The 25,395-nt window shown below is 39.1% G+C and overlaps 2 protein-coding genes across 4 annotated transcripts in view; one reads left to right on the forward strand and one right to left on the reverse strand.

Annotated features, from left to right (window-relative positions):
- The window catches only part of EVC2 (EvC ciliary complex subunit 2), a 59,756-nt gene extending 56,808 nt beyond the window's left edge, over positions 1-2,948 (reverse strand). The window contains exons 1-2 of the mRNA XM_065735795.1: positions 2,715-2,948; positions 308-362 (exon numbers count right to left, since the gene is read on the reverse strand). Of these exons, the coding sequence (XP_065591867.1) occupies positions 308-362; positions 2,715-2,948 (289 nt within the window). The remainder of the gene's footprint in view (positions 1-307; positions 363-2,714) is intronic.
- Positions 2,949-2,985: 37 nt separating this feature from the next.
- EVC (EvC ciliary complex subunit 1) overlaps positions 2,986-25,395 on the forward strand; it is a 50,958-nt gene continuing 28,548 nt past the window's right edge. For 2 of the 3 annotated variants that reach the window (XM_065735797.1, XM_065735799.1), the window contains exons 1-10: positions 2,986-3,191; positions 5,929-6,039; positions 8,724-8,807; positions 9,332-9,564; positions 10,515-10,599; positions 12,569-12,667; positions 15,272-15,409; positions 17,213-17,371; positions 18,968-19,184; positions 22,159-22,307. In XM_065735797.1, coding sequence (XP_065591869.1) covers positions 3,018-3,191; positions 5,929-6,039; positions 8,724-8,807; positions 9,332-9,564; positions 10,515-10,599; positions 12,569-12,667; positions 15,272-15,409; positions 17,213-17,371; positions 18,968-19,184; positions 22,159-22,307 — 1,449 coding nt within the window. In that variant the 5' untranslated portion in view covers positions 2,986-3,017. The remainder of the gene's footprint in view (positions 3,192-5,928; positions 6,040-8,723; positions 8,808-9,331; positions 9,565-10,514; positions 10,600-12,568; positions 12,668-15,271; positions 15,410-17,212; positions 17,372-18,967; positions 19,185-22,158; positions 22,308-25,395) is intronic. The other variant, XM_065735798.1, reaches the window with a different exon arrangement.

Below are 25,395 nucleotides of genomic sequence, written 5' to 3' on the forward strand. Positions count from 1 at the left end.
GACAGCATACACCCACAGCCAAGTACAGATGGTCAAGCTTCTCCAGCAAACTGGATTATGGAGCAAAGCTCAGTGCTACTCTGGAAAGCAATCAGATTTAGTTTGCTGGGCCAGCATCTCAGGTGAAAACCCTAATGGGGGTGCCTGTAGAACTAGACTGCATTGCTTCTTCTATCTTCTCTTCTTCCCAACTCAGGATGCAAGTAAAAAACTGGGCACTGCTTCAGACCCCCTGCCCAACTGCACACACATCTCCTTGGAGTGCTTAGATTTCCACAGGCTGACAAGAGAGAAAACTTATACATACCTGTCACACCCAGACACTTTGTCTCTTTTTGAAGCCATGGATCATCTGTAATAACCTAAAGTTAACACAGAAGAGAGCAATTATATAAAAAAACAATTGTCTTCTTAAATGTATAATATTGCTTAATTAAATTCTAAGATGAATTTATGCTTTGCAGTTAGAATCCCATTCCACAGAGCCTTGAGTTTTCAAAATTAACTAGTACAAAACACTGGTTTGTACAAGCAGAATGAGTGCACCATCATAAGGTGATGCACACTAGGGACACCAGCTGTATTTATACTCAGTATTACGAGGCTGAGGCTGCACAATAGTAGAGCAGAAGTGTCTGAAATTAAATATGAGTTTGTTCTTAATAATTCTTGTTATTTTCAAATGCAGAACCAAGGACACAGGCAAATCCCATAGCTAGGAGCAGAAGGAATCAGTTCATATTGAATAAATAAGCCTACACAGATCCAAAGAGACCACAGGCTAAAAACTGTAGACTCCTGCCTGTGCCCAGACCATGAAATCACAGCTCTAAAACTTCAATAAAAGAAACTAGTGCTTTATAATGTCCAGTGTTCTGATCAAGATGGAGCAGTCACACAAACAAGCCCTCATTCAATAAAAGTGGCTCCCTAGGAGAGAAAATACAGTTTTGAGAGCTATATGATTAACAGCTACCTTTCAAGTTTGCTGAACAGTGTGACCTGTACTTGCTGTTTCTGTATGCTCCAAAGCACGGCATGTAAGCAGTGCTAGTCCTGACATACAACACCATCATTATTATAGCAAAGCAAGTAAAGGGCAATTTTATTGTTTACCTGCTTGAGAAATTAATCATCTTGATTATTGCTTGAGCTGTAGTGTCTGTTATCCTTGTGTGAAAACAGTTCTCACTTCAGATAGGGCACCTTCCCTCCACATTACAGAAAATGCAAGACATCTCAGCATTTTTAAGCAGAAAATAAGCACATAATGCTCTCTGAGCCCTGGGATGCAGCTCTGCTACACACCAGGCACCGAGCTATTCGTTGGGCACCATTTGCATATTTCTAACCTCCCAGTTGTACAGGTCCTCTTGTATAACTAAATTATTCCATCTCTCACACCAGCACTCATTTCTTCTTATTTATTAGTTAAACAGTCTAGATGACCCTGAATTTTGACTACCCAAGAGCACCAAAACTACACCAAACTCCATCAGGAATCTTAAACAAAATTTTTTTCTGGTGATGATTTATATGCATATATACACATATGAATTTGTTATATATTCATACAGATATACAGCGATAGAAATAACATTAAAAGAGTATTAACCTTCGCTAGATATTTCTAGAACATTCTGTTTGCATTGACAAAATATGTACCAGTGCACTAAATGGCTGTAATGATGGTGTTTTCATCACTGATGAAAATACCAGAACACAGGAGGATGATGATCTGTTAAGTGTTAAAATAAATCCTGTTCATAAATACAAATCCTAAATATGACTCTTCTGCAATATATGGGGTGAACATTAAATGTCAACAGTTTCTTTGTAAACACGCCTGTAACAAAAGCAGACTAACAGCAGTCTATGCATGCATAAATAAGCGTAGCAAAGGCGGCTCATTAGCTAAGCCTGCCTAGGCAATTAGTGTATAAATGACTCAGGATTTCCAGAGGCTCCAGGCGTTCATTCATCTGTGGTTTTACAACAGTTCACGCACAAAATCTATGGCATTTTTGTACCCATTTTCATCAGCTATGAATGACACCACAACACTCCCTGCTCCTTATTTTTCTTTCTGCCTTATCTTGCTCTTCTCAAAACTCTGCTCTGGAAAGCTGAATCTGAATATTCATCTCTTTTCTTCCAGTCAATTGCAGAGAACTTCCACGATACCAGAGGGCACCATGAGAAGCTTCACATCAGCAAGCAGAGCCCAGTGCCAAGCCTATGGGACAGCGCTGCCATCACGCTTCACAAGTAGTTAACTGAATGCACTCTATTTGCCAGCATGCATTTCACTACATTTTACATTGTTTTTCTGGTTTTTCTGAAAAATAAGATTGGGGCTTGTTTTCCTCATTTTCAAGCGCTACTGTTTCCTGCCTGTGAAGTTTTTGTAACCAAAACACATGACAGAATCAGATAGCCGTAATAGTCCAGCCATTGCCTCGTGCTTGTGACCTCCCTAGCTCATGTCACTCAGTGAGACATCTACCCTTTTCCTCCAGGATCAATACTCCATCACCTCCGAGGGCAGCCTCTGTGACTCCCTCCATCCCCCACCACACGGAACTACGCCGGTGCAGTTTCAGACAGCTAAAGTACCATCTAGAGAGAAAAATAAAAGCCATCTCTTAAGCCCCTAACAGCGTCCCTAACAGCAGGCTGACACCAGTGGCCCGGGAGCGGGCACACCGCCTTACCCCTGCCGCCGTCCTCCCGCAGTTCCCGCGGGGCGGGCCCGGCACCCCGTATCCCTGCGGTGGGCGCGGGGCGGCCGCCCCGAGGGACTGTGCGGGCGCAGAGGGCAGAAGTACCACGAGCAGCCCGGCCAGCAGCCGCCCAGCCCCGCACGGCACCGGGCCGGCCCGCGGAGCGCCGCTCAGACCTTCCGAGCGTTGCCCCGATCCAGGCCGGGCCGCAGCCTTCGCATCCATCCGCCATCGGTCTCCTCCCACCGCGGAGAGGGGCGGGGACCTCGCCCGAGTCGGATCGGGCCGGACCCGATGGCGGCGGCCCCGGAGTGCCTGCGGGCGGTGGGGCTGCAGTTCTGGGCTCGCTCGCTGCGAGTGCTGCCCGCCTTGCTGGCCCCCGCCGTGTTGCTGGGGCTGCTGCTGGGGGCCGCCGCCGCCGCCTTGCTCTGCCGCTGCGCGCTGCTGGGGCCGCGCCGGCGGAGAGAGGTACGGGGCCGTCGGGAGGGGGGCGGGCTCGAGCCGGTGTACGCGGAGAAGAGTGAAAGCGACTCTGTGAGCGACCCCGGGGTGATGCTGGGCCGGGCCCTGCGCTGGGCAGCGTGAGAAAGGCAGCTCTTCGCTGCGCTGGGGTTGCCCAGGCCCGGAGTGACTCCGGATTGACCTTGTGAACTCGGTGGTGGTTGGGGAGCCGTGTGATTCGTGACTCCCCTTTGTTTAAGGTGTTTTCAGTGCTGTACTAATCTAAAAATCCAGATAAACGGCTCCAAAAAGACACTGCTTTACGTGAAGACGTGTTCCAAATCCCTGTCTGTATCCTTGCGCTTGTTTGTAGCTGCCCGCAGCTTGTCTGTCGCGGGGAGATGAGCTGTGTTTGTGAGACTCTTGGGAACAAATGCTCCTTTCCACCCTATGACAGAAGGAAAGCTCCAAAGAAAGGAAACGGTAGAACACAGAAGTGTTAATGCTCACTCACAGCAGTAAATCTGCACTGAGGTACACGTGTGTGGACGTGGGAAATACCCAGAGGGTCTATTTGGCCTTGTTTCCTAACTGCACATTTTCCAGCCATACCTGCCCTGCTGTGTGTATCTGTCTATCTGTCGCTGAATCCTCATGCTTCCAACCGCTTTTAAGTGGCAGATTTGAAGCTCTGTTTGAAGCCATCCTTTAGCCTAACAATGGGTTCACTTCAAATAGTGGATCAATGCATCCTGTGTGAGTGCAAGACTCTCTGATTCAGTTTCTCATTTTTCCTGCCTTAATAGATGGTATCTTTATTGTACCGCTACCAACTCAAATATAGCCTTGTACAATTTTATCCTTTTTGTCACTTACATCAATAGGAAATGGAAGCTGTCAGTTCTATCTGGCCCAGATCTTTAAATGCATCGAGGTACTTCAATGCCATTAAAATCAGTGCTGCTACTATAGAAAAGTTGTATATTTCTAAAGACTGCCGCATACAGAACACGCTGCAGGGTGGTCAGATTGTTCCCTAGGCTCTGATTTTCCAAACACAAACAGGGCAACCTTAGGCTGTACCTTTTCACACAGTCTGCCTCAGCTATGCTGTGGTGCGACCTCCTGGATGCAGTATTCTTACTATACAGTTGCTTTGATATAGTAGTATTCTTCCTGTTATAGCTACTATACAGTTATTACTATAATATAGGAACTACTATTCTGGAGCTACTGTATAATTATAATTTTACAACCTTCTGTATCCAAAATGAAAGCAGGGGTAGCATGTCCCAAACATGTGAGTTAGGCTTACAGAGGGAGCAGTGCCTGGAGAACCACAGTAAGGGTTTGCCACACGACCCCAGATAATCACTTCTGTACATTCAGCCCAAGTCTGTGGGGCTTGGAAGCATGCGGTGTCTTATTGGTTTGAAGAGCTGTGCATGCAGGGAAAGTTTATCGAACCTTTATAGCTTAAGACACTGTAGTGTACAGTAATGCATTTCTATTGCTGAAACTCTTATTACACTTTGCAGCATTGCTAGAGGCTCTTTAGGTTCTAATTCGTCTCATTATGACATTAGATTAGTTTGAAGTATTACAGTAATTATAGTTAGACTTAGTTTTATTCAGCTTAATGACACAAAAGGGAAGCTCAGTATCACTTCAGTTGTTTTTGCAGATAGTCTTTGGGATGAGTTGCAAATGTTAAAAAGGACAGAAACAGAGAGCAAGGAGATGAGATTAGAAATGTTAGCAGAAAAGAAACGAACCCTGGAAAATAGCAAATAGTGTTAAAGCTATATGATGGACATATAAAGGAGTGGAAATGAATAGTGGGTGAGAATGAGCAGTTAAAGAAATAAGTTGAGGAAATCAAATTCTTGTTTTGGAATGGCTATGGTTTGATATAGAGCTGTGAATCCAGCTTGGCTAATTCTAGAGCTCCCAGTCACTCAGCCGAAATTTTATGAACTGGTTTGGGACAAATAGTGCTAAGATTGCTAAAGTAGACTTGTAGCTGTTCTTTTTTGATATAGTAGACTGTTAGGAAACAATGTCTTAGTTCACTAGGTCTTGGAGACTAACCAAAGAATACAATCTGTATTTTTGAGCATCTATGTTCCAGAAAGGTGATACAGGCAAGACGTAAGGAATGAAATCTGTTCAAACCCTAGGTAGTTCTCTATATACTGAGAAAACTGACTACTTTATACACCAAGTGACCAAATAATTCAAGGAGAAATTTTCTGTTAGAGTTACATGCATACTGTCTGAAGCCGTATCATTAGACCACATGAAAAAGCAGTTGGTGGAATGAACAGCTGAAAAGTAAAAGAAAAGTTGTCAGTGCAGGGTAGGTACTACTCATTGCAAACAATTGCAGACAATTTTAGTTAATTTTTTTTAGCTAAGAATTTAAACAAAGACTGTGTGCTTGACACCATAATCATTAGTAAGACATTTTGAGCGCAGATGGGTTGGTTTGACATGTTTAGATTCTCTTTTTGGGTTAAAGTTTTACTTGTGGACTGACAGATCGTATTCATAATGTTTAGTAGTTTAAAAGCACGCATCCTGCATACATGAAGTTATTGTTCATTTGCAGTTTGTATTTTTCCAGAGTTATCATTTGCAGCTGGTACTGAAATCATTTTCAGAATGGAGATATGAAAGGTCTTTGACTGTAGCCTGGATAGCCTCAGATGATTCTGCATGATCTCAAGAGTTGTATTTTGCCTTTTTTCTGTCGGAATTTCAGAAAGATGATTCCCAGAGACTTCTGGAAAGTTTCACCTGCAACGAAAAAGAGCATCCTATCCCAGAAAGTGAAGCAGAACCCTATACCTCGAAAGAGGAGATGGTGTTGGAGGTAAAGTTGGGTTCTTTGTCTATTTTGCTGAACGTATTAATCATCACGTTAAGGGCCATATTCAAACTGTCTTGATTGTAGTGGGCTTGGAATTGAGCTCTTACAAAGCATTCAAGTGTAGGAAAGAGAATGAGTGGTGATAGCTTCTTAGAAATGCAATCATTTCAGGCATTATGAATTACATTTAATTTGGGCAACTGTCCTTGTGCATTTCTGTCAAGATACTGAGATCTCTTTGGTCATTGGCTTCTTCAGTTTTGCCTGGTGGAAAATGTTCATACTATTGACAAAGGAAGAAGTACTTAAGTACTGAAATCAGTCCAGATAGTTCATGATTGATTCTTTCCTTGGGAAGTCTTATAGAGAAAATTTGAGAGTGATAAAGTTCCCTCATCAGGTCTTATCTGGAACACATACTTTTTTCTAGTGTCTCTAATGTATGGATATAGATCTGAGCTGGGTTGAGTAGATCAGTGGAAGGAGATAGAATAAGCCAAACTGAATACATTAGAGAACAGTGTCTTCACTGTCTTTCTGACTCTCCCATCAGTTATCAGCTGAACACACAGTACAGAGGTCAAATGACCACGAGTAGTGGAACACCAGTGTGGTGCCTTGGGATTCACTACAAACAGGAAAGTAATTTGGAAAGAGAGTGGGAAAGAGTATAAATTTAATGAATCCTCAATAACAGTCTTTCTTTGTGTGTGTGTACGGTAGTCTCAAAATAATCATGAGTCCTATGGTGTAGCTGTTTGCCTATCACCCAGTGATTTGACTGCTCTTGTTATGTAAAAAGTTGTGGGTAGAAATATTTAAGTAATCTGCAGTACAGATAATACCATTATCTTTCATTAAATACATGCAGAAAGTATCAGTTACAGCCAGCCAGGCTGGTGCTTAGCTTTCAATGAGGATTGGTTCCATGACAAAGAGAAAATAGACATTATTGTAAATATTTTAGGCTTGGTTTAGATCCTGGCTGACAATTGCTCTTCATTTCACTTTTGTGATCAAGAATGGTTACAAACCATTGTTGGTCATTTTTTAGTTAAAGTACAGGTAACAACAGAGGATTGATTAGATTCCCTTTTGGAGTCCAAATCCTGTGAGAGAACTTGTCAGTGGTATGAATTTATGAATATTATCATTATTTTTTGAAAATGCATCACAGCCTTTAAAAAGTGATCCTTCATAACTATGTGTACATCCCAGGCAAGGTTGGTCATTTGTGACACGTTAAGAAGTGGCCTCGTTATTTGAAAGGGCTTTCTGCAATTTATTTGCTAAACTCCTGAAGTTATATATGCTTTTTTTCTGTTCATTTATTCCAATTCCCTGAAGCTTTGGCTTTTACTACTATCAAACTGACAGCTCAGGGAGAGGCGTAGATGGAGAAATGTTTTTAGTGAGGTAAAAGCTTTCAGAAAAACAGATTTTCATTCTGAGCCCTTCCACGCTTCAGTAATACCATAATTACCGTATTAATAATAATTCTATATTACTCGTGCCTGCTGAGAAGCAGAATGTATTAGCACACTGTGATACGGCTTTATGGCTGTGGACTGAAGCTGCTTTGCCTCCAGCCGTTTCAGAGCAATGAACCTGTCAACTTCTATTCCTGAATGTATGCTATAGCAGTAGGGCTACCCAGTATGATAAAATGTTTTACATACTGACCTCTTGGCTTTTTACTTTATCAGTAAATCCAAAAATGGCTTCTGCAAATTAATGAAACTAAGATGAAAAGGTGCAATGATAAGAATCTAACAAATGACATAGTTTACTCCTCTCTTCTTATCTCTATTTTTAGATTTTATTAGTGCATTGGTATGTTCTAGAAAAATCTATGTAAAGAAAATTGATTTAACAAATCAGATTCTTTAATTTTGTATTACAAAAAAAAAAAGCAGCAAACAAAAATCAACACTAAAAAGGATAGACCAGGAAATCTCCTAAAGCTCTAACTATTCTGTCTGATGCATACAAAAAACCTTTTAATTGGATATGCATAATCTCACAAAACAAAGCTGATTATCCCATTGTTCCTGGCAGTGGATAGGGAAGGGGAGGAGCAGAAAGTCAGTCAGGCAACATGAAATAACAGGTAGTATGAAAAGAATATATTTAAAGTAAGAAGTTCTTTGGAAGAACATTAGTGTTTTCTCTAGATTATAGGTAAGGATTGTGCTATATAAGTTCTTCCTGAAAAAAAAAATAAATAAAAAATTAAATAAAACTAGTTTGGGTTGGGTTTTTTTTAATCAATCGTTTCTTTATCTAAATTGAAAGATGGAATTTACAGCCATGATATGTGTAGAGCTTATCCCTCAGAATTTTCTATTATTAAGATTATTTCAGTCTGATACGCAAAATCTATAGTTACTGCTAAAGGAGAAAAGAAGGGAAGTGAAAATAGCTTGTGAATACCAACTATTGCCCATTTTTCCTTGCAGGCATAAAAATATTTTGGAGCAGTGATGATGACAGAGTTTTCTTTTCTGGATTTCATATCCTGACAGGAATGAGTCCTAGTAGACTTTTCACACTAAAGTTGAAAAAGTCAATAAACTAGAATTTCTTAGTTATATAACCAAAAAGGGGCATGCAATACTTAGAGTGATCAACTGTCAGGTCCACTGCCATTCTCAAACCTTAACTGTTTTTTCTTCCTTTCCATACAGGAAAATGAGTCTCCTCTGAACAGTAACATTACAGCATTTGCACTGAAGGCAAAAGTCATCTATCCTATCAATCAGAAATTCAGGGTAAGGCTTTAGGCTCCACTTGTAAATTAGTGGCAGTCGCTGTGAGTCAAAGTAAATCGCAGTCAAGTACCAGAAGAAAATTTAATGCCAATCTGTTTCAGGGGGATCTTTGTTTATAGTCCATTGACTCAGGAATTGTTTTGTGAGGCATCAGCTGCTTTCATCATCCCCTGAAACTTGCAGTGCTTTACACTGTGTCCAGTCAATTTTCACTGCAATCAAGGAACATTTTCTGCCCATTAACATTAATGGAAGTTATATCTGTCCAAAGAAAAGTAGGAAAAAAAGCACACAAAGATCTGCCCTTTAATAAGGAAAAATGATTCAAAGCAGATAACCTCATCAGATGAGTACTTTTCTAGGCAGTGCAGAAACCTGTCAGGATGATAAACATTAATTTTCATGGAAACACTTGCTGTGTACGTTGTTTAGTTTTTTGCTCGAAAGCCAACAGTGTAAATTGATGAGATGTTTATCTCCAGATTTTTTTGTATTAATTAACTTTGTAATTTTTTTTATGGTAGCCTTTGGCAGATGGCTCATCCAATCCATCTTTGCATGAGAATCCAAAGCAGGGAGTTCTACCTAATCAGGTAACTGAGGCATCTACTTCAGGCAGCCTGGAATCCCTTAGCCAGGGAGACAAGGAGGATTGTAGTTCCTCCACAACAATACATTCAACAACAAGTGATGACAGATTTCAGGATCGAGCCTTCTTCAAGGTAACCTGCTTCCCTGAAGTGCTCACATGTGAGAGGTAAGCAGTAAACCAGCCCTTGTGTCTGACTGTTTCTTGGTATGCTGTAGTGGTTTTCAGAACAACCAGTAAAGGTCTGGCATAAATGGAAGACTGGGCTTGAATTCATACATTCACCACTGGACAGAGTTATAGGCTTATAACCCTATAAACAGTGATTGGAGAGACTGGAGAAATGCATCATAATGTACACTGAAAGTCAGTTTATTGTTTTCGAAATTCTGGGAATCAGAGCTGCAGAAATCCAGTCTCATGAAAGGTGTTATTACTGTTAATATGAGATGACCCCTTTGGCTCTATACTGCATTCACTCATGCAGTGGATTGTTGCTGAGCTGAGGAAGAGAGCCTGCTGCACATCTGACACAGCTGGTGTCTTGCAAGTAGACAAATGACAGTGGTCCATTCTCCCTGATTTAATAGCAACTGTTCACATTATGTTGAAGGAAGGCTCTACACTTGTTAGATGCACAAGTAATGAGCTAATCGAAGTAGACTATCAACTCTATTTTTCTTTTAGCAATACAATGCGAGTTATTCCTAGATGAATAAATACATGTCTGTATTCTCATTTGCAAAAATAAATAGAATTGTATGTATGTCACTGTGAGGTTTGAGGAAGATGATAACAATGAAAAATATTCTCTAAATGTCCACTCATTTCAGCAGTTTAATTTAAAGCTTTGTTTTTCCTTTCCTGTAGCCATTCATCCTTATATTTACCATGCCTTTTTCTAAAGGGAACTGTACAACTTTGACAATGCACTATTTTGATTAGCTTACTTCTGTATGGGGATATTTTATCTGAATTAAGAGTCACTGTAGAAATGAAATGATCCTACTCCTTTTCTAGGGGCAGTGGAGAATTTAGTGATTAAATGAAACTATTGATGCTGCTTTTTTATGTGACATTTGTTTAGATTGTTTTTAACACCTCTTTTATTCTTTTAGTTTTGATGTTAAGCTCTGCCTTTGCAGTCTTGTTTTAAAAGATCTCATGCTTCTTGATACTGAGCTTAGAAAAGAAGAATGTGTGGTAGGTATTCATGTCTCATTTAGAGTTACTTGATTTGAAACTATTAAATGAATATCGGTATAGGAACTAATCAATATGAACCACAGGCTACATGGGAAGTAGCATAGCAGAGTCATACCTTTGCAGTGTTGTTTTTATTTTTTTCCTCTTTGTTCTGCATGTATATGATCTTCACAAAGGAAGAAAATATAATGAAATCTATTGGGCTGTGAAATACAGGAAGTCAGACAATAACATAATTTTAAATTTTACTCCAGAGAATAAGACATAGCAGTTGGGGTTCATAAAAAGAGAAAAGGTATGTTTAATAGATAAAATTGTGTTTTAAAGACAATCTTGTGTATTGCAGCTCCAGGGACTCAAAAGCTATTTAAATAAAATTTAGCCTGAGTCAGTACTTTTGTGATAAGTAGAATACCCTGATCACGTAGAACAGAGAAATTAAGACACACATTTAAACCACAGGTGACTGCCTACATCAAAGCATAGCATTCAAAGCTGACAAGAAAAAAAGTACTTACACAAAGCCACCAAATACTTGGTTCAGATAATTGTTTATGGTGCATGGTTGTGATCTAGTACAGAATCGTTTCCATTACTGTTTTAGGAGAGGAATGTGAATCTGGACATAACGTGTATAGCTTTCTCCTCACCTTCCTTCCCAGTCTTAAGTTTGAACAGACTTGTCATTTGTGATACAATTTGATAAACGCACTAGGAATATTTCAAGGAATGATATTTTCACAGCAAGTTTCTCCCTAACCCAAAAGAGGATGTGTGAAAGGAAACCTGGAAAGCAATTTCTCTTCTGATGAATATGATTCCCCTGCAAGTAGATGAGAAAGGGAACTTGAGATTAGCTTCCAGAACAAAGTTTTGTTTTTTTAAAATTCCCTGGTCAAACTAAACAACCAATTCATAGAAGAAACACTGAGAAAATTTTTCTCACTTTGTGGCCTACCAGAGATGACTTCAAGAGAATGGTGACTTTGACCTTTAGCTGGAGCTTTCAATAGCTTTGTATTTTTGCTAGCAAGGAGCCAGGTTTAAGAAAACAAAACAAAACTGTGATTGTGGGGAAAAGTATGGGGAATAGTTTCTTCATTTTCTGCTAGTTTTCTCTGACTTCCAAGTCTGTCTGTCTTAGATTCAGTCTAGGAAAACAAGTCCTCTTGAAGTGCTTCCCTGAATTCTTTTCTTTCCCTTTTTTTTCCTTAAACAGTATGAGATATACATTCATGTCTTTTGTTCAAAGCTTCACAAAATTCTGCCCAGAAAATTGGCAGGTGAGATCCAAAACTTGACCATTTATTTCCTCTTCTTCTGGGCAATGATGATAACACTGTGTTTTGTTTTTAAATTAAATATGTTTAAAACAGGCAACTTCATTTGTTTTTATGCACTTACATAACATCTTTCAAGATAAAGACAAAGATTGAATTATCTCTAAAGTAATGTTTTGAAAGAGACAAGGCATTCAATAACTCAAGTTACCACAGGGTTCAAAAATGACCATTTGAAGCAAGTAGTATCTCAAATTTAAACAGAACTGGAATATAATCGTATTTTTTGTTAGAGAAGGTAGTTAGAACTTGAGATGGAGTACCAAACATTTTCACATAAAGCATGTAACTCGAAAAAACTATCTGGCATAATACAATTGAAATAATTGTAATGAATATGCTTGTATCTTTCAGCTTAGGGCTTTTTTTATTTTTTCATTTTTTAAGCGGTCTTGATACTCTCCAATAAAGGACAGTTTCAAGTGTATGACATTACATCCTTGTCTTCATCTGAAGAAGAAGCTATCACCCAATACACTGGAGATGAAGAATGCAATTGGAGCTGCTACTGATGTTTCTGCTATTTTGCTTATGCCTCACTGTAGTTTTTACCAAATAATTTTAATACAAATTGTGATAAATCTGTTGATTTTATTCAATACTATCATTTCTTTCCTTTTAAATAGATACTCATTCAGATTCTCAAAATATACCTCACAGACTTCAATCATAAGAAGAAGATTACTGATGATCTGTTCAAGAAGATTTTTTTAATTCTGAAAAATGTAAGTTTCTGTTGATTGATATTTCAGAAAACAGAGAGTAGGAGTTAATTCCACCAATTAGCAGGGGCTTCCACAGCAGGCTGTCTCCCCTGTATATATACATAGCAATGTCATGTGTAATCCATTTAATAAGAAGTGTGAAAAACTGTCCTGTTACTTAATTCTGTCCATTCATTGTCCTCATTTTCTCTTGGTTGTTATCCGAGGAGATCAGGACAATGTTGTTTTTAATCTGTTAAGAATGAGAGTATTTTGTAGTTGAATCCACTCAAACAGAACATTCTGAACCTTATTCTCACAAATTTACTTATTTCTAATTATCAAGTCTTTGTCAGGTCCCATGTATCATTACAAGTCTTATGAGGAGCGGCTGAGGGAGCTGGGATTGTTTAGTCTGGAAAAGAGGAGGCTCAGAGGAGACCTTATTGCACTCTATCACTTCCTGAAGGGGGGTTGTGGTGAGGAGGGGGTGGGCCTCTTCTCCCTGATAAATAACGACAGGACGTGAGGGAATGGCCACAAGTTGTGCCGGGGAAGATTTAGATTAGACCTGAGGAAACATTTTTTCTCTGAAAGAGTGGTCAGGCACTGGAATGGCCTGCCTAGGGAGGTGGTTGAGGCACCATCCCTAGCGCTGTTCAAGAAGCGTTTAGATGAGGTGCTAAGGGATTTGATTTAGTAGTTGGGTAGGGATAGTGATAGGAAGATGGTTGGACTAGATGATCTTGTAGGTCCTTTCCAACCTTATGAACCTATGAAAGAACAGTAGGGAATAGAGTATTAGAAGAAAACTCAAGGTTCCTATCGAGGGGAAATACAATTACTTTCTTCTCTGTCCTCCATCAGAATCCATTTTTCACTTAAACTGGAAGACATGCTTTTGCAGTCAATGTGCATTTCAGTTGGATTCACTATTTTTACTACTGCCAGAAAGAAAAAACAAGGCTTCACAAAATTAAGCTGGAGAAAATTAATAGGAGAGACTACTGCTTTCTCACCATTTTCCACATTAGCATCATAGGAAAGACTATGTTGGAAGGCATCTGTGAAGATCACCTGGCCCAATCTTCTGTAGGAAGCAGAGCCTCCAATGTCAAGACAAGTCTTCAATATTTGCCATGGACGGGCACCATTTCTCTAGGCAGCCTAGTCCAGTATTCAGTTCTACTCTCACAGTAATTGTTACACCTTTTTTTCCCCTTATGTACTCATGAAGCTTCACATTTAGGCATTAAAGTCAAGTCTGTCAGTCTGCTAGCTGACAACTAGTTAATATTGATTTTGTTTCTGCAGTCCCATGATTTGTTAATCAGTGACAGGAATCTGTATAGTTTTAACAAATGAACAAAACGTTGATGTCAATTACAGCAGAATGTCTCCTGCCTTAAAAATCACTCATCTTTCTTAGATCCTTAGGTTTAATATTATTAGTTAATTGTAGTTACTAAAAAGGTGAGATTCTATGTGTAAATCCCTCTTTCTGATGGACTTCAATTAATGACTTCAAATTGTAAGCAAGTATAAGATAGTGTTTCACTCTGTACCCTCACCTTGGATGGTGCTTGACAGCACAGGTGTTTCCATGCATACTACAGAGCTGCAACAAGACAGTAAGTTTTGTTTATTAGATGCAGTAATCACTGGAGTAGTCCAGTTATTTAAGTGTCAGTATGGGATTTCTGTGTCCCTGTATTCTGGTCATGGAAGCGTGACAGCCTTGAGGTTGAGATAACAAAAGGGAAAGGCTGGATATTGAAAGATTAGTCAGTACAAAGCAAATCATCAGCATTGGAAAAGGTGTAGTACTGAACTGGTGAGATTGAGGGTGATTAATTTTATACAGGATTTTCCTCTTTCATTTCTGCATCATAAGAAAAATTCACGAGTTTTTGATGAATTGTGAACCTTGTCAAAATCTGGTTACATTTCTTTAAAGCATGAGGTGTTGAGTTAATACATTGACACCCAAAATTGTGAGATATGAAAAAAATAAATGGTTATTTACATAAGGCATATTTTAGCAACTGAAGAATCATTCACTGAATTATCAAGCTACTATGTAAGGGCAGAAGTACTTGTAAATATTACTGCTGTTAGAAAAAAAATAATCCTGGTTTCAATAGAGTGAAGAATTTGAAAATCCAGCTAATTGCATGGGCTGTAATTTGTTCCTTATGAACATTACAGGTGTGTTCATCCCTGAGTGTTAGCACTCCACAGGAAGCACTGTATCTGGATACAGTATCTGTACACAAACACAGCATGTATGCTCACAGCTGCCATTTAAGCTGGGCACTTGTGTTAAAATGAGACCATTCATGCTTCAATGCAGAATACAAGAGTTCATGGGCCAGCATCTGCCATAGCTTCAGTTTGGTAGAGATGGACCAACTGTACTCACTAATAGAGATGTAAGTATTTGTTCTAAACATAACGCAGAACTGACAAATACTTTTTTCTTTTTGTCACAGAAAGCACATGACCAAGAAGCAGCTTTTCAGACACTTTCTCAGTTTCCTTTGTCACGTGCGAGAACTACACCAATTCATGCTTGATATTAGAAATGTACGTTTCTTCTGATTAATAAAATCACTTTCTTTCCAGGATTTTGAAGAATTACAGAAGCAACTTGATTCCAGACTCCAGAATACTGAGATGTCGGGAGCCCATAATTCAGATTACCAGACTGTAGAAGACTTAGAAAGAAAAGAAAGGGAATATTCTGAGCACATAATAGATAATGTAACTTTTTGATTTTTGTCTCCTAAAATGTTATTCTTATACTTTTAAGAGGAAAGCTTCTTTTAATTAACTGTTGTGTTGACTGGTTGTATTTAGTACTTAGAAGGTTCATGAAAACATTTTCAAATTGCTCCAGCAGAGTATTTCTGACTCCCTTTAATGCCATTGTTTTTAAACACAACTTTATCACACTTAGATATGAGAAATACCTGCTGCTTGTCAGACATTAAGATGTATTTCAAGCCTAGGTATAGCCTGACTTATAGGAATTTCATCATAGTACCTTGTTCTCTTCAATGTCACATAACTAAAATACTAATAAGAACATTTTATTCGGCATAAATAATCACTGAGAAAATAATTGCAGTACAGTCTTCCAGTATGCTTTGCATATTTGCTTTAGCAGAGCATTTTACTTTAGCAGTTTTGCACATTATGATAAACCTACATGTTTTATGTTAAAATGTCTGATTATAGGTATTTGATTCTTAGATTATTTTTTTCCCCTCTTCAGCAGTGCTTGCTTTTTAAAACACTGGAGGTTAAAAATGTTCAGCATATTAATCTCCAGTAAACTGGATAATCTGGAAGATAGTCTTCTTCCTGATCCTGTTCCTGAGGTTTAACAAAACTACTGTTGATAAAAATTTGAGAACGACAAATCAGACTGATGACTCTGTGGGCTGCCTGCACTGATTGACCATGGCACATAAGCCGTTAACTAAACAGTCCATTATCTCAGTCTTGGGCCCTTATTGTAGGAGTTTACATTTTTTAGTGCTTACGATTAAGTGCTTCACTAGTAATGTTATCAGTTTTCTTTTGATTTACAGTGGAAGCCCTCGTAACAAGAGTAGACCTGTTTCTTTTACAATTTGTTTCTTGAGAAGTTGATTGTTCAGAATTGAGAGTTAGTCACATAAAAACTCCACAGCAGCCTTGCCAAGCAAAATGAGGCAGTTATTCACTGATGGCAGCCATCCTTCAACGATTCTGTCACTCTCATGCAGAAGCTTTTCATCTATTTTAAGATGATTTTCTCTATGCAGATCAGAACTCTAAACTAATCCATTCTTTACCCAGTAATAGGAAGGTTTTCTTGGCCATAACTGCCAAACTCACACCTTTAACAAATCTTGGTGATTAATACTTTTCCTTATCTTTAATGCATACTAGTAGTCCCATTGGAGCTCATAGAATATTCACAGTTGAGCATTCAGAAGTGACTGTGGAATCAGAGCCTAAAGCTAGAAATTACCCTTAGGATAATAAATTAAAATGGGCACATGCACTGTGCCAATACTGCATGAAGTGCTTAATTCCAGTACAGTTACAGTGTCATGTGGTATGTGGCTATAAAAGGTTTTGTGGATGAAAAATGAGTATTTTTAGCTTTTCTTTTCCAGCAAAAGTGATATTTGGCTGAAACGCCTACTGCTATAGATAAAGAAACTTCCCAGAAGAAAATAGTTACCCTTTCTACTTTTACCATTAGCACTAACAACACTGGGTTTTAGTAGATGGAGTAGGTGTGGAACTAAACTCCCTGTGTACTGCGCAGAGAGTTATCCTAACTCTATTCCAAAGAGTTAGGATTGTCCAGACATACCAGATATTATGTGCCATCAACACAAATCACAATGCAGTAAAGTCTCAGACTATAGCTTTATTCTATGATGAGTACAGAAAGCTGTCTGTAGTCTCAGTGACTTCTATCTCATAGTAGACTCATGTGTCTCTCAGTGTAATGTAATACTAGATTAACAAGGAAAAATTGATTGTTATTTGATTCATATTCAACAGATAGAAGCTTTCTGGAAGCAGACTGACAAAGCCCAGCAGGCTTTTTTGGACCAATCAAAGTGTTCAACTACCGAAGCAGCAAAGATAATGATGGAGCTGACTGAGAGGATGATTGCAGTAGAAGGCTTATTAAATGAATCTCAAGATTTGCAGGCAATGGTAAAGTACAAAAAAAGTAAAAGCCGAGAGGTATTTAGTCAGTCTGAACACAAAGCACAACGCAAGTGTACAAGTCTGTCAGTCCTATCTTAAGAGCACTGAAGATCACTTACTCCAAATGTTTGTCTTTCAGCTTCATTGTTAAGAGCTTAGTTCCTGTTGCACAGCACATTAGAGGATGAACCTCAATTCACTTTCATTCTAGTTCTCAAAATACAGTTTAGATAATGTTAAAAGAAGTGATGTACATGATAAGAATGCAGCCAATGAGCAAGGAACATGAACTCTGATGTGGGAGAATCATTACCCTGGACATTAAGGCTTTCTTACAAAATATCTATTCCACTTTGAGAAATCCTAATTTAGGATTAAATTGTCATTTAGGAGTGATTCCGCATATCTAGTGACATTAACTATACTTGAGAATCCCTTTCATAGGGATATGGTAATAAGAATAAGCTTAGGAGTGAATCAGTGCTGTACTTTTAAGATATAACAGATGCTTGCTTTACTTCACACAGGAGATACTAAAATAGTTGCTTGGAATTTCTAGACTGACAGTATAATCAGAATCTATCCTACTGTACTTTATAGTAATTTGGAGGATAAATGGATAGCTTTACTTTGCTTACTAATAATATATATATATAGAAGTTAACTTGTTCCACTGCAAAACTGCAAAATAAACAGCTAAGTAAACAAACCTGACCATGTTTGAAAACTATTTCATTAGCTGATCACATTTGACTCACACTGTACTACCGTACAGTAAAGCAGTTGCTTTGAATGGACAGTCTTCAAATGAGATGTTTGGATACACACTAGAGAAAATATTCATACCTGAAGTTACTACCATTATGCTTGCATCTATTTGCAAAAGTCACAATCTGTGTAGCTCCACTATCTAGAGCAGTTGATAAATTTTCTTCAGCCTTTCATCACTGCCTAAAGCAGTCCCAACTTCTCTCAGGAAATCTTGCTCCCTACTGTAATCCTGATGCCTCCTTTAACAGTGCAGTGGAAACTATTGGGCAATTCTATTTTTTTAATGTGTTTACTGAACTCTGGCTTACCACACACTTGATGAAATCCTAGCAGTGTCAAAATCAGATGTATCCTCCATTTAAACTGAAGGCACATAGTGGTGTGCCATACAGTATCTTGAAGATGTGTCACAGAATCATAGGGGTTGGAAGGGACCCTTAGAGATCGAGTCCAACCCCCCTGCCAATGCAGGCTCCCTACACCAGGTGTCCAGGACTCCCATGTTGCCCTTATGCCTATCTTTATTATTTATCCTTGAGCATTACAGTTTGTTCTGCAAGCTTATTTTTTTTCCTCTATTAACATCATCTTGACAGTTAGTCAGAACACTAATAATTTTATATTTGCTCTTTCAAGTGAGCATGAAGTAAAATCTGATATCCTAAATAGGTCAGGATTTTTGGAACTACTTAAGTACCTCAGAGTTACTATCCACATCATCTTGAGAAGCCTCCTGAGTTTTCTGTGTTAGCTAGAACTGAATAATTGAATTGAAGGTCAGGCATGACCAGAGATTCTTAGTCTCTAAGAAGGATTTTTTGTTTGTTTTAGGACATTCAGGAAAGGTTATTTAACTGGGAGCTTATAGTGAAAATGCTTGATTCACTCAAGTCCTGTATACCAGAAGAGTGCAGGTGTAGATTGAATGTTCTGTCAAATATTCTGGACAACTTAACTGTAAAGAACAAACTCTCAGTTCGACAAAAAGAAGAACTTTTAACAGACCTTCACAAGGCCTTCTGGGAACAACTGGCACATTTCACTAATGGTGAGTAGTTAGACAAGAAGTTGTGGTTTAATTTAAGTATGATTCCTCTCCATTGTATTAATTAGTACAAAAAATATGGCTTTAGTCCTACAAGCCTATGTTTTAAAACTGTGTTGATGAATTGGCCAAAAACATTATCTTCATGAAGACTGGATACTTAGAACAGGAACTTTGGCTTCAAGCCTTCCAGATCCTGTTCCTAGCACTACAATTTTATTCTACAGGTCATATAGTTATACCTTATTTCATTGATCTGAAATAAGAAGTAGAGCTCCATATGCTGCAAGTAGCTTTAAGATGTCTCCAATTACTCTTTACGTACTTGATGTTCTTGGTGATGTTAGCTAACATCAAGGCTAGTACCAGCTGTATATGTGAAAAAGTGTTGTGTTATCAGCAGCTACTAGCACACGGAAATAGTGCCCAGAAATATAGTTGTGTTGTCACTCTTGGGAAAAGTTAACATGAACAGTTATGATGTTCAGAAATACTTCTCCTTTAACATCTAAAAAACCCACCTTTTCAGACTGCCTAGTTGTAAGTTATACAATATTATTGAAATCTAAGCTAACAGACTTAAGGTTTTCCCCTGTGTCACTGCAGGTGTTATCTTATGTATCAGGCAAAGCATGAAAAAGCCTCCAACCAGTTCTAGAATGACCTGTGAAAATCATAACCATAAGCCAGTGATAAGAAAAGAATAGCTTACCTTGTTCTGAAGGCAAAGGCTTGCTGAAAACTCCTGCAGGGAGCAATCTCCTAGTAGAAATCTTTATCTTCTGGCTGCCAGACCTTAAATGAGGTTAGGGAGGGGTGGACCCTTGGTTCACCCTTTCTGGTTGAGCAGGTGAATTGCTTGCAGCTGTGTTCTCAGGGCTAGCCACGCCTCTTCACCAGATGCTCAGTCACTGGTTCAGGCCGTGACCTAGCAGTTCCCATACACCTAACATCTACTTTCTTTAGAAATCTACCCCTAGCTTCTCTAATAGGTGCTGAATGAAGGGTTTACAATTTCCCATCAGTAGTCATGGAAAATTTTAGTATGTATTCAGTTAAAAAAAGTATAGTCAGAAATACTTTACTCTCAAGATTTTTTTCATAACCATTTCTTCTGCTCATGAGTGTACTTAAAACTTTCCTACTCAAGCAGCTTTAGGTTTAGAGGTTGGTGAGAATATGTTCTTGTTGCACTACATTCTTGCTGCAGTGCTGCTGATAATTGTTATTAAGCCTGTATGTGAAATTCTGCTCTGCAATGAACAAGGACATCTACAGGTAGATCAGGTTTTTCAGAACCTGGTACAGCCTGACCTTGAATGTCTACAAGGATGGGGCATCTACCACCTTTCTTGACAACCTGTTTCAGTGCCTCATCACCCTTATAGTGAAAAAATTTCATCATAGAATCATGGAATGGCTTAGGTAGAAAGAGACTTCAAGGATCATCAAGTTGTAATCCCCCTGCCACAGATCAGGTCAGATTTCCTAGGACCCCATCCAACCTGGCATTAAAAACAGCTCCAGGGATGAGGCATCCACAGCCTCTCCGGGCAACCTGTTCAAGCACCTCACCACTCTCTCAGCAAAAAAAAAAAACCTAGCTCCTAAGTCTCCCTTCTTTCTGTCTGAAACCATTTTCCCTTGTCCTATCACAACCCTGCTAAAGGGTCTGTCCTGTTCTTAGTTCATAGTCTTTGCATATCTTCAGGCACTAAATTCCCTTAAAAATCAGGTAATATTTGTGCCTATTTTTATTGGAGGCTTTCCTATATTTTCAATGCACTTTCAAATGTTTAATCAGTCTGTTGTCACGTATGATAAATGAATATTGAGAAAGTAGTGTGCACAGTGAGGAGCAGGTGAGGGAACTATATATTCAGTCTTTAGAAAAGGAGACTGAGGGGAGACTTAATTGCTCTTTACAACTACCTGAAATGAGGTTCTAGTGAACCTCTTTTCTCAGGTCAAAGGATTGGATTAAATGTCAAGAAGAATTTAGTCACAGAAAGGGTAGTTAGGCACTGAAACAGGCTGCCCAAGGAAGGTGGTGGAGTTGCCATCCCGGGAGGTATTTATGAGACATGTGGATAGGTCATGATTTAGAGGTGGGCTTGGTAATCTTAATCTTAATTCAACCTCAGTGTTCCTATGAATCTGTGGTTCTCCAGAAAATAATTTCTCGCAGTTAAATCAGCCACATCTGTCTCTTCTGTTGCATTCCCATTTATCTGCACATGTCCAGAGTAAATCACTGATCTGGGACAAAGTGTGTAGGGGAAATGAAGATTCTTATGTGGACAGGCAGTGTGACTTGAAATACTGAGAAAACATCATAAGCATCAATTCTACTCCGTAAGATAGAGTTCAGGTAGACTTACTTATGAATTTGTAAATCACATAGAGCAAGAGGAGGGATGAAAGGAAGAGCTGTGTCCCGGATATTTCACAGGGTTCATGCAAAACTGGAGGAATCTTGACAACTTATTCAAGGTTCCTGAAAATGTAACTTTGGAAACCTGATATACCAGGCATCCCAGTTCAAAATAACAGGAACTTAAGCTCCTCTGGACCTGTTTTCCCCACCATATGTTGCTGCCCTTGTCCTTGAAGTAGCATTTGCTTGTCTGTAATTAGGTAATGAGCTACTTCTGGACCTTCCTAAAGCAAGAAGGGGAGGTTTGTTTGGGGTGCTGCAAGTAGGAATCTGTTTTGCCACCACCTACACAAAAGCACTACCAGTGAAGGTGAGATTGCTGGACAGTAATGATCAAAAAAAATGACAGATTTAAGTGCCCAAAAGTTTGCTTTGGAAAAGATTTTCCTAGTAAGAAACAGCTTTGAAATTCTGTGTGGTAATTCCTTGCCTATTTTGTTCACTAACAGATTTCTGTGAGCTTATGTTATGTGACAGTAGCAGATGCTACTTTCTCCCTGTGGAGTTAGAGCATCTAATCATTTGTATTTCATATTCCAGAATGCATCCAGCAAAGTAAAGACCTCATCCTGAAACGACTGGAGTGCCGTGCAAAGAAGAAAGAAGACTTAAAACACAGACAGAAAGCTGAACAAGGGAATCTCCTTAGTAAAGTTTTTCGTATTGGAGATCTAAATGATTTTCTCAAGGTGTGCACATAGAAACATTCCTTTAGCTTTTACAGTGAGGGTGCCAAGGCACTAGAACAGATTGCCTAGTAATGTGGTTGATGCCCCGGCCATGAAGACTTTCAAGGCAGTGCTGGATAAGGCCCCGGGCAACCTGATCTATCTGTGGTGTCCCAGTTCATTGCAGTGAAGTTGGACTAGATAGCCTTCAGAGGTCCCTTCCAACTCCAAGGAATCTGAGATTCTATGATTTTTCAAGGCAAAACATGCTTCATATTTCTCTCAATTCCATAAAATCAGAATTTTTAGGTTCCCCTATGAATCATAAGCACAGGTAGGAAAGAGTCAGACATCCTTATGTCTAGGTTCGCCTTGGGTTTTCTTCCAATGTTGGAATTTTCACATTGGAACCAGGTGCTAAAGAGGGCTAGTGCTAAATTGCATGTTTCATAACATCCTTTACTTAGATACTTTCTGTTTGGTTCGATATACGAAATCTCTGGATGAAAGTATCTGGCCTACGCTATAGAATAAAGCAGGGTGGTCTGATTTAATTGAACCTTTCTGTGATTGAAATTACAGAGACTCTGAAGACTGTTAAATTTCACTTAAGCAGAGGGAAAACAAATTATGAACGCTTGAGTATACCTTATAAGGGGATTGCAGTAGATAATTCAGTGTGGTATATGGTGACTAACGTAATGTTTTCTTGGCTGTATTTTCTACAGACCTCTATTGTTATTGCTCAGAATGTATACAAAATCAGAATTCTCAGCTGTAAAATGCTGACAGCTGCAGAATTTCTACAACTGCTGAAAACCACAGGGCCAAGTTATTAAGAAAAAAAAATCAATCGTTTCTTGAAGAAAAATTATTTAAGGTTAAAGTGGTTATTTCCAGCAGCATTAAACTTTTGATGAAGCCTAATAACTTAGATAAATTGCTATAGGAGAAGACTCAGATTTCAACTGTAGCAAACTGTCAAACTGTGTTAATCTCAACAATGCAAGCTTGTACTGTTAGCCAAGTTCTTTAATTATATTGTGTGAATTAGATAATTCTGGTACTGTTCTTGTATGCCACACCTGTCTGGGATAGTTCTCTTCAAAACTCCTTTTACTATCTCATCTGAAGAAACAAAAGGTTTGAGTCACTTTAAAATACTAAAGCACATTTTACTTCATTGTCTTTCATAACTTGGGACTAATAACTCTACCACACTTTTTTGTAGCTATTGAGCAATTATGAATGTATTTTCTATGCATACATAATTCCCCAACACTTCCCAACTTTATTAAACAAAGCTTATCAATTGTGTCATGATCTCTCCCCTAGAAAGTTACAGCCATGCTGCTTTATGCAGGAAATACTCTATTTTGTATGCCTTAAAAAACTTAACAATTAATCTTGCATAAGATATAGAGTAATGAGCTGCTTATGACAGGCTGGGAAGTGTAAGAGACTATTATTTTATACCATTGCCTCGAAGTTTGCTGATGAACATGTCCAAACATGTCCAAGCTAGTCCTGGGCAAGGGTTGCAAAATCCTTTGTCTAAGGGACAAGAAGATGGGCATGTCCTTGCCTCCCTCCTTTATATTGGAGCATGACAGGAAGAAATGGGCAAAGGTGACAATTTGCTCTTTATGCTGCAGAACGGAACATAGTTCTTAATATTAGGTAATACCTCTGTGAAAATTATAAAGGACAGAAATGTAAACCTTTCTGCTGCTACAGTTGAGAGACCCTTTTGCCTTGAGTCCATACACTCTTTGGACAGTAAGAAAAATATTATTACAGAATCATAGAATGGTTTGGGTTGAAAGTGACCTTTAGGATCATCTAGTTCCAACCCCCTTGCTATAGGCAGGGACACCTGTCTGTAGACCAGGTTGCTCAAAGCCATATCCAGCCTGGCCTTAAATGTTTCCAGGGAGGGGACATTCACAACCTGACTGGGCAGCCTGTTCCTGGTTCAGCCTGATCTCACCACCCTCACAATAAAGAATTTTTTTCTAATATTTAGTCTTAATCTACCCTCATCCAGTTTAAAACCATTTCCCCTTGTCCTGTTGCTAGATGTCCTAACAAAAAATATCTCCCAAGGTTTCTAGTAGGCCTCCTTCAGATACTGGAAGGTTGCTATAAGGTCTCCTCAGAACCTTCTCCAGGCTGAAGTGCCCCAGCTCTCTCAGCCTGACCCTGTAGGGGAGGTGCTTCAACCCTCTGATCATCTTTGTGGCCCTCCTCTGGACCTGCTCCAACAACTCCATGTTATTCTTGTGTTGGAGGCCAGAAGTGGATGAAGCACTCCAGGTGGGGTCTCACAAGAGCAGAGTAGAGGGGCAGAATCACCTCCCTTGACCTGCTGGTCACACTTCTCTTGATGCAACCCAGGATACAGTTGGCAGAAAGGCTGCAAGTGCACGTTGCCAGCTCATGCTGAGTATTTAATGAGTTGATACTCCCAAATTCTTTTTCTCAGGGCTGCTCTCAAGCCATTATTTGCCCAATCTGTATCAGTGTTTGAGATTGCTCCAACCCAAATGCAGGATGGACTTTCTTCTCTGCCTTTCCCACTCCTCCCCACCAAGGGGCTCATACTGTCATGATTTCAGCCTGCACAATAACTGACCTTTCTGCTGTATTTTAAGTGATTGCCAATTAGGGAGGTGAATTTTACAATGAACTTCCTTCACATTGGTTTCTTCTGAACACAAATTGCATGATAATGATTTTTTTCCCACAACTCTGATTTCTTTTTTATATAACAGCATGATGTAGATTATAAAGGTTAGAGTTCTTACGTTCTTCTGTCACCTTCAACTGTGTTTCCACTGGAAAAAGTACTTTTTTTTTTTTTTTTTGGCAGAGAGTACAAGATGATCTGCTGAAGCACACAATGCAAACAGTGCCAGTTACAGTAACCCAATCTTGCTCAGCCGACAGTAGACATACAACTCCTGGTTATGAATGACAATCCAGTTAGATGGAGATCTCCTTTGTCATTTTACCAGGTTTTTGACATGAACTCTGTTCAGCTGCATTTTTCAGTTTGAATGTCTAGTACAGAGGTCTTGCAATCAAAAATAGTGAATTCTAACACAAA

This window comes from Cyrtonyx montezumae, unplaced genomic scaffold, assembly GCF_038088225.1.
Source record: "Cyrtonyx montezumae isolate F1298 unplaced genomic scaffold, pur_monq_1.0 scaffold_2, whole genome shotgun sequence".
NCBI lineage: Eukaryota > Metazoa > Chordata > Aves > Galliformes > Odontophoridae > Cyrtonyx > Cyrtonyx montezumae.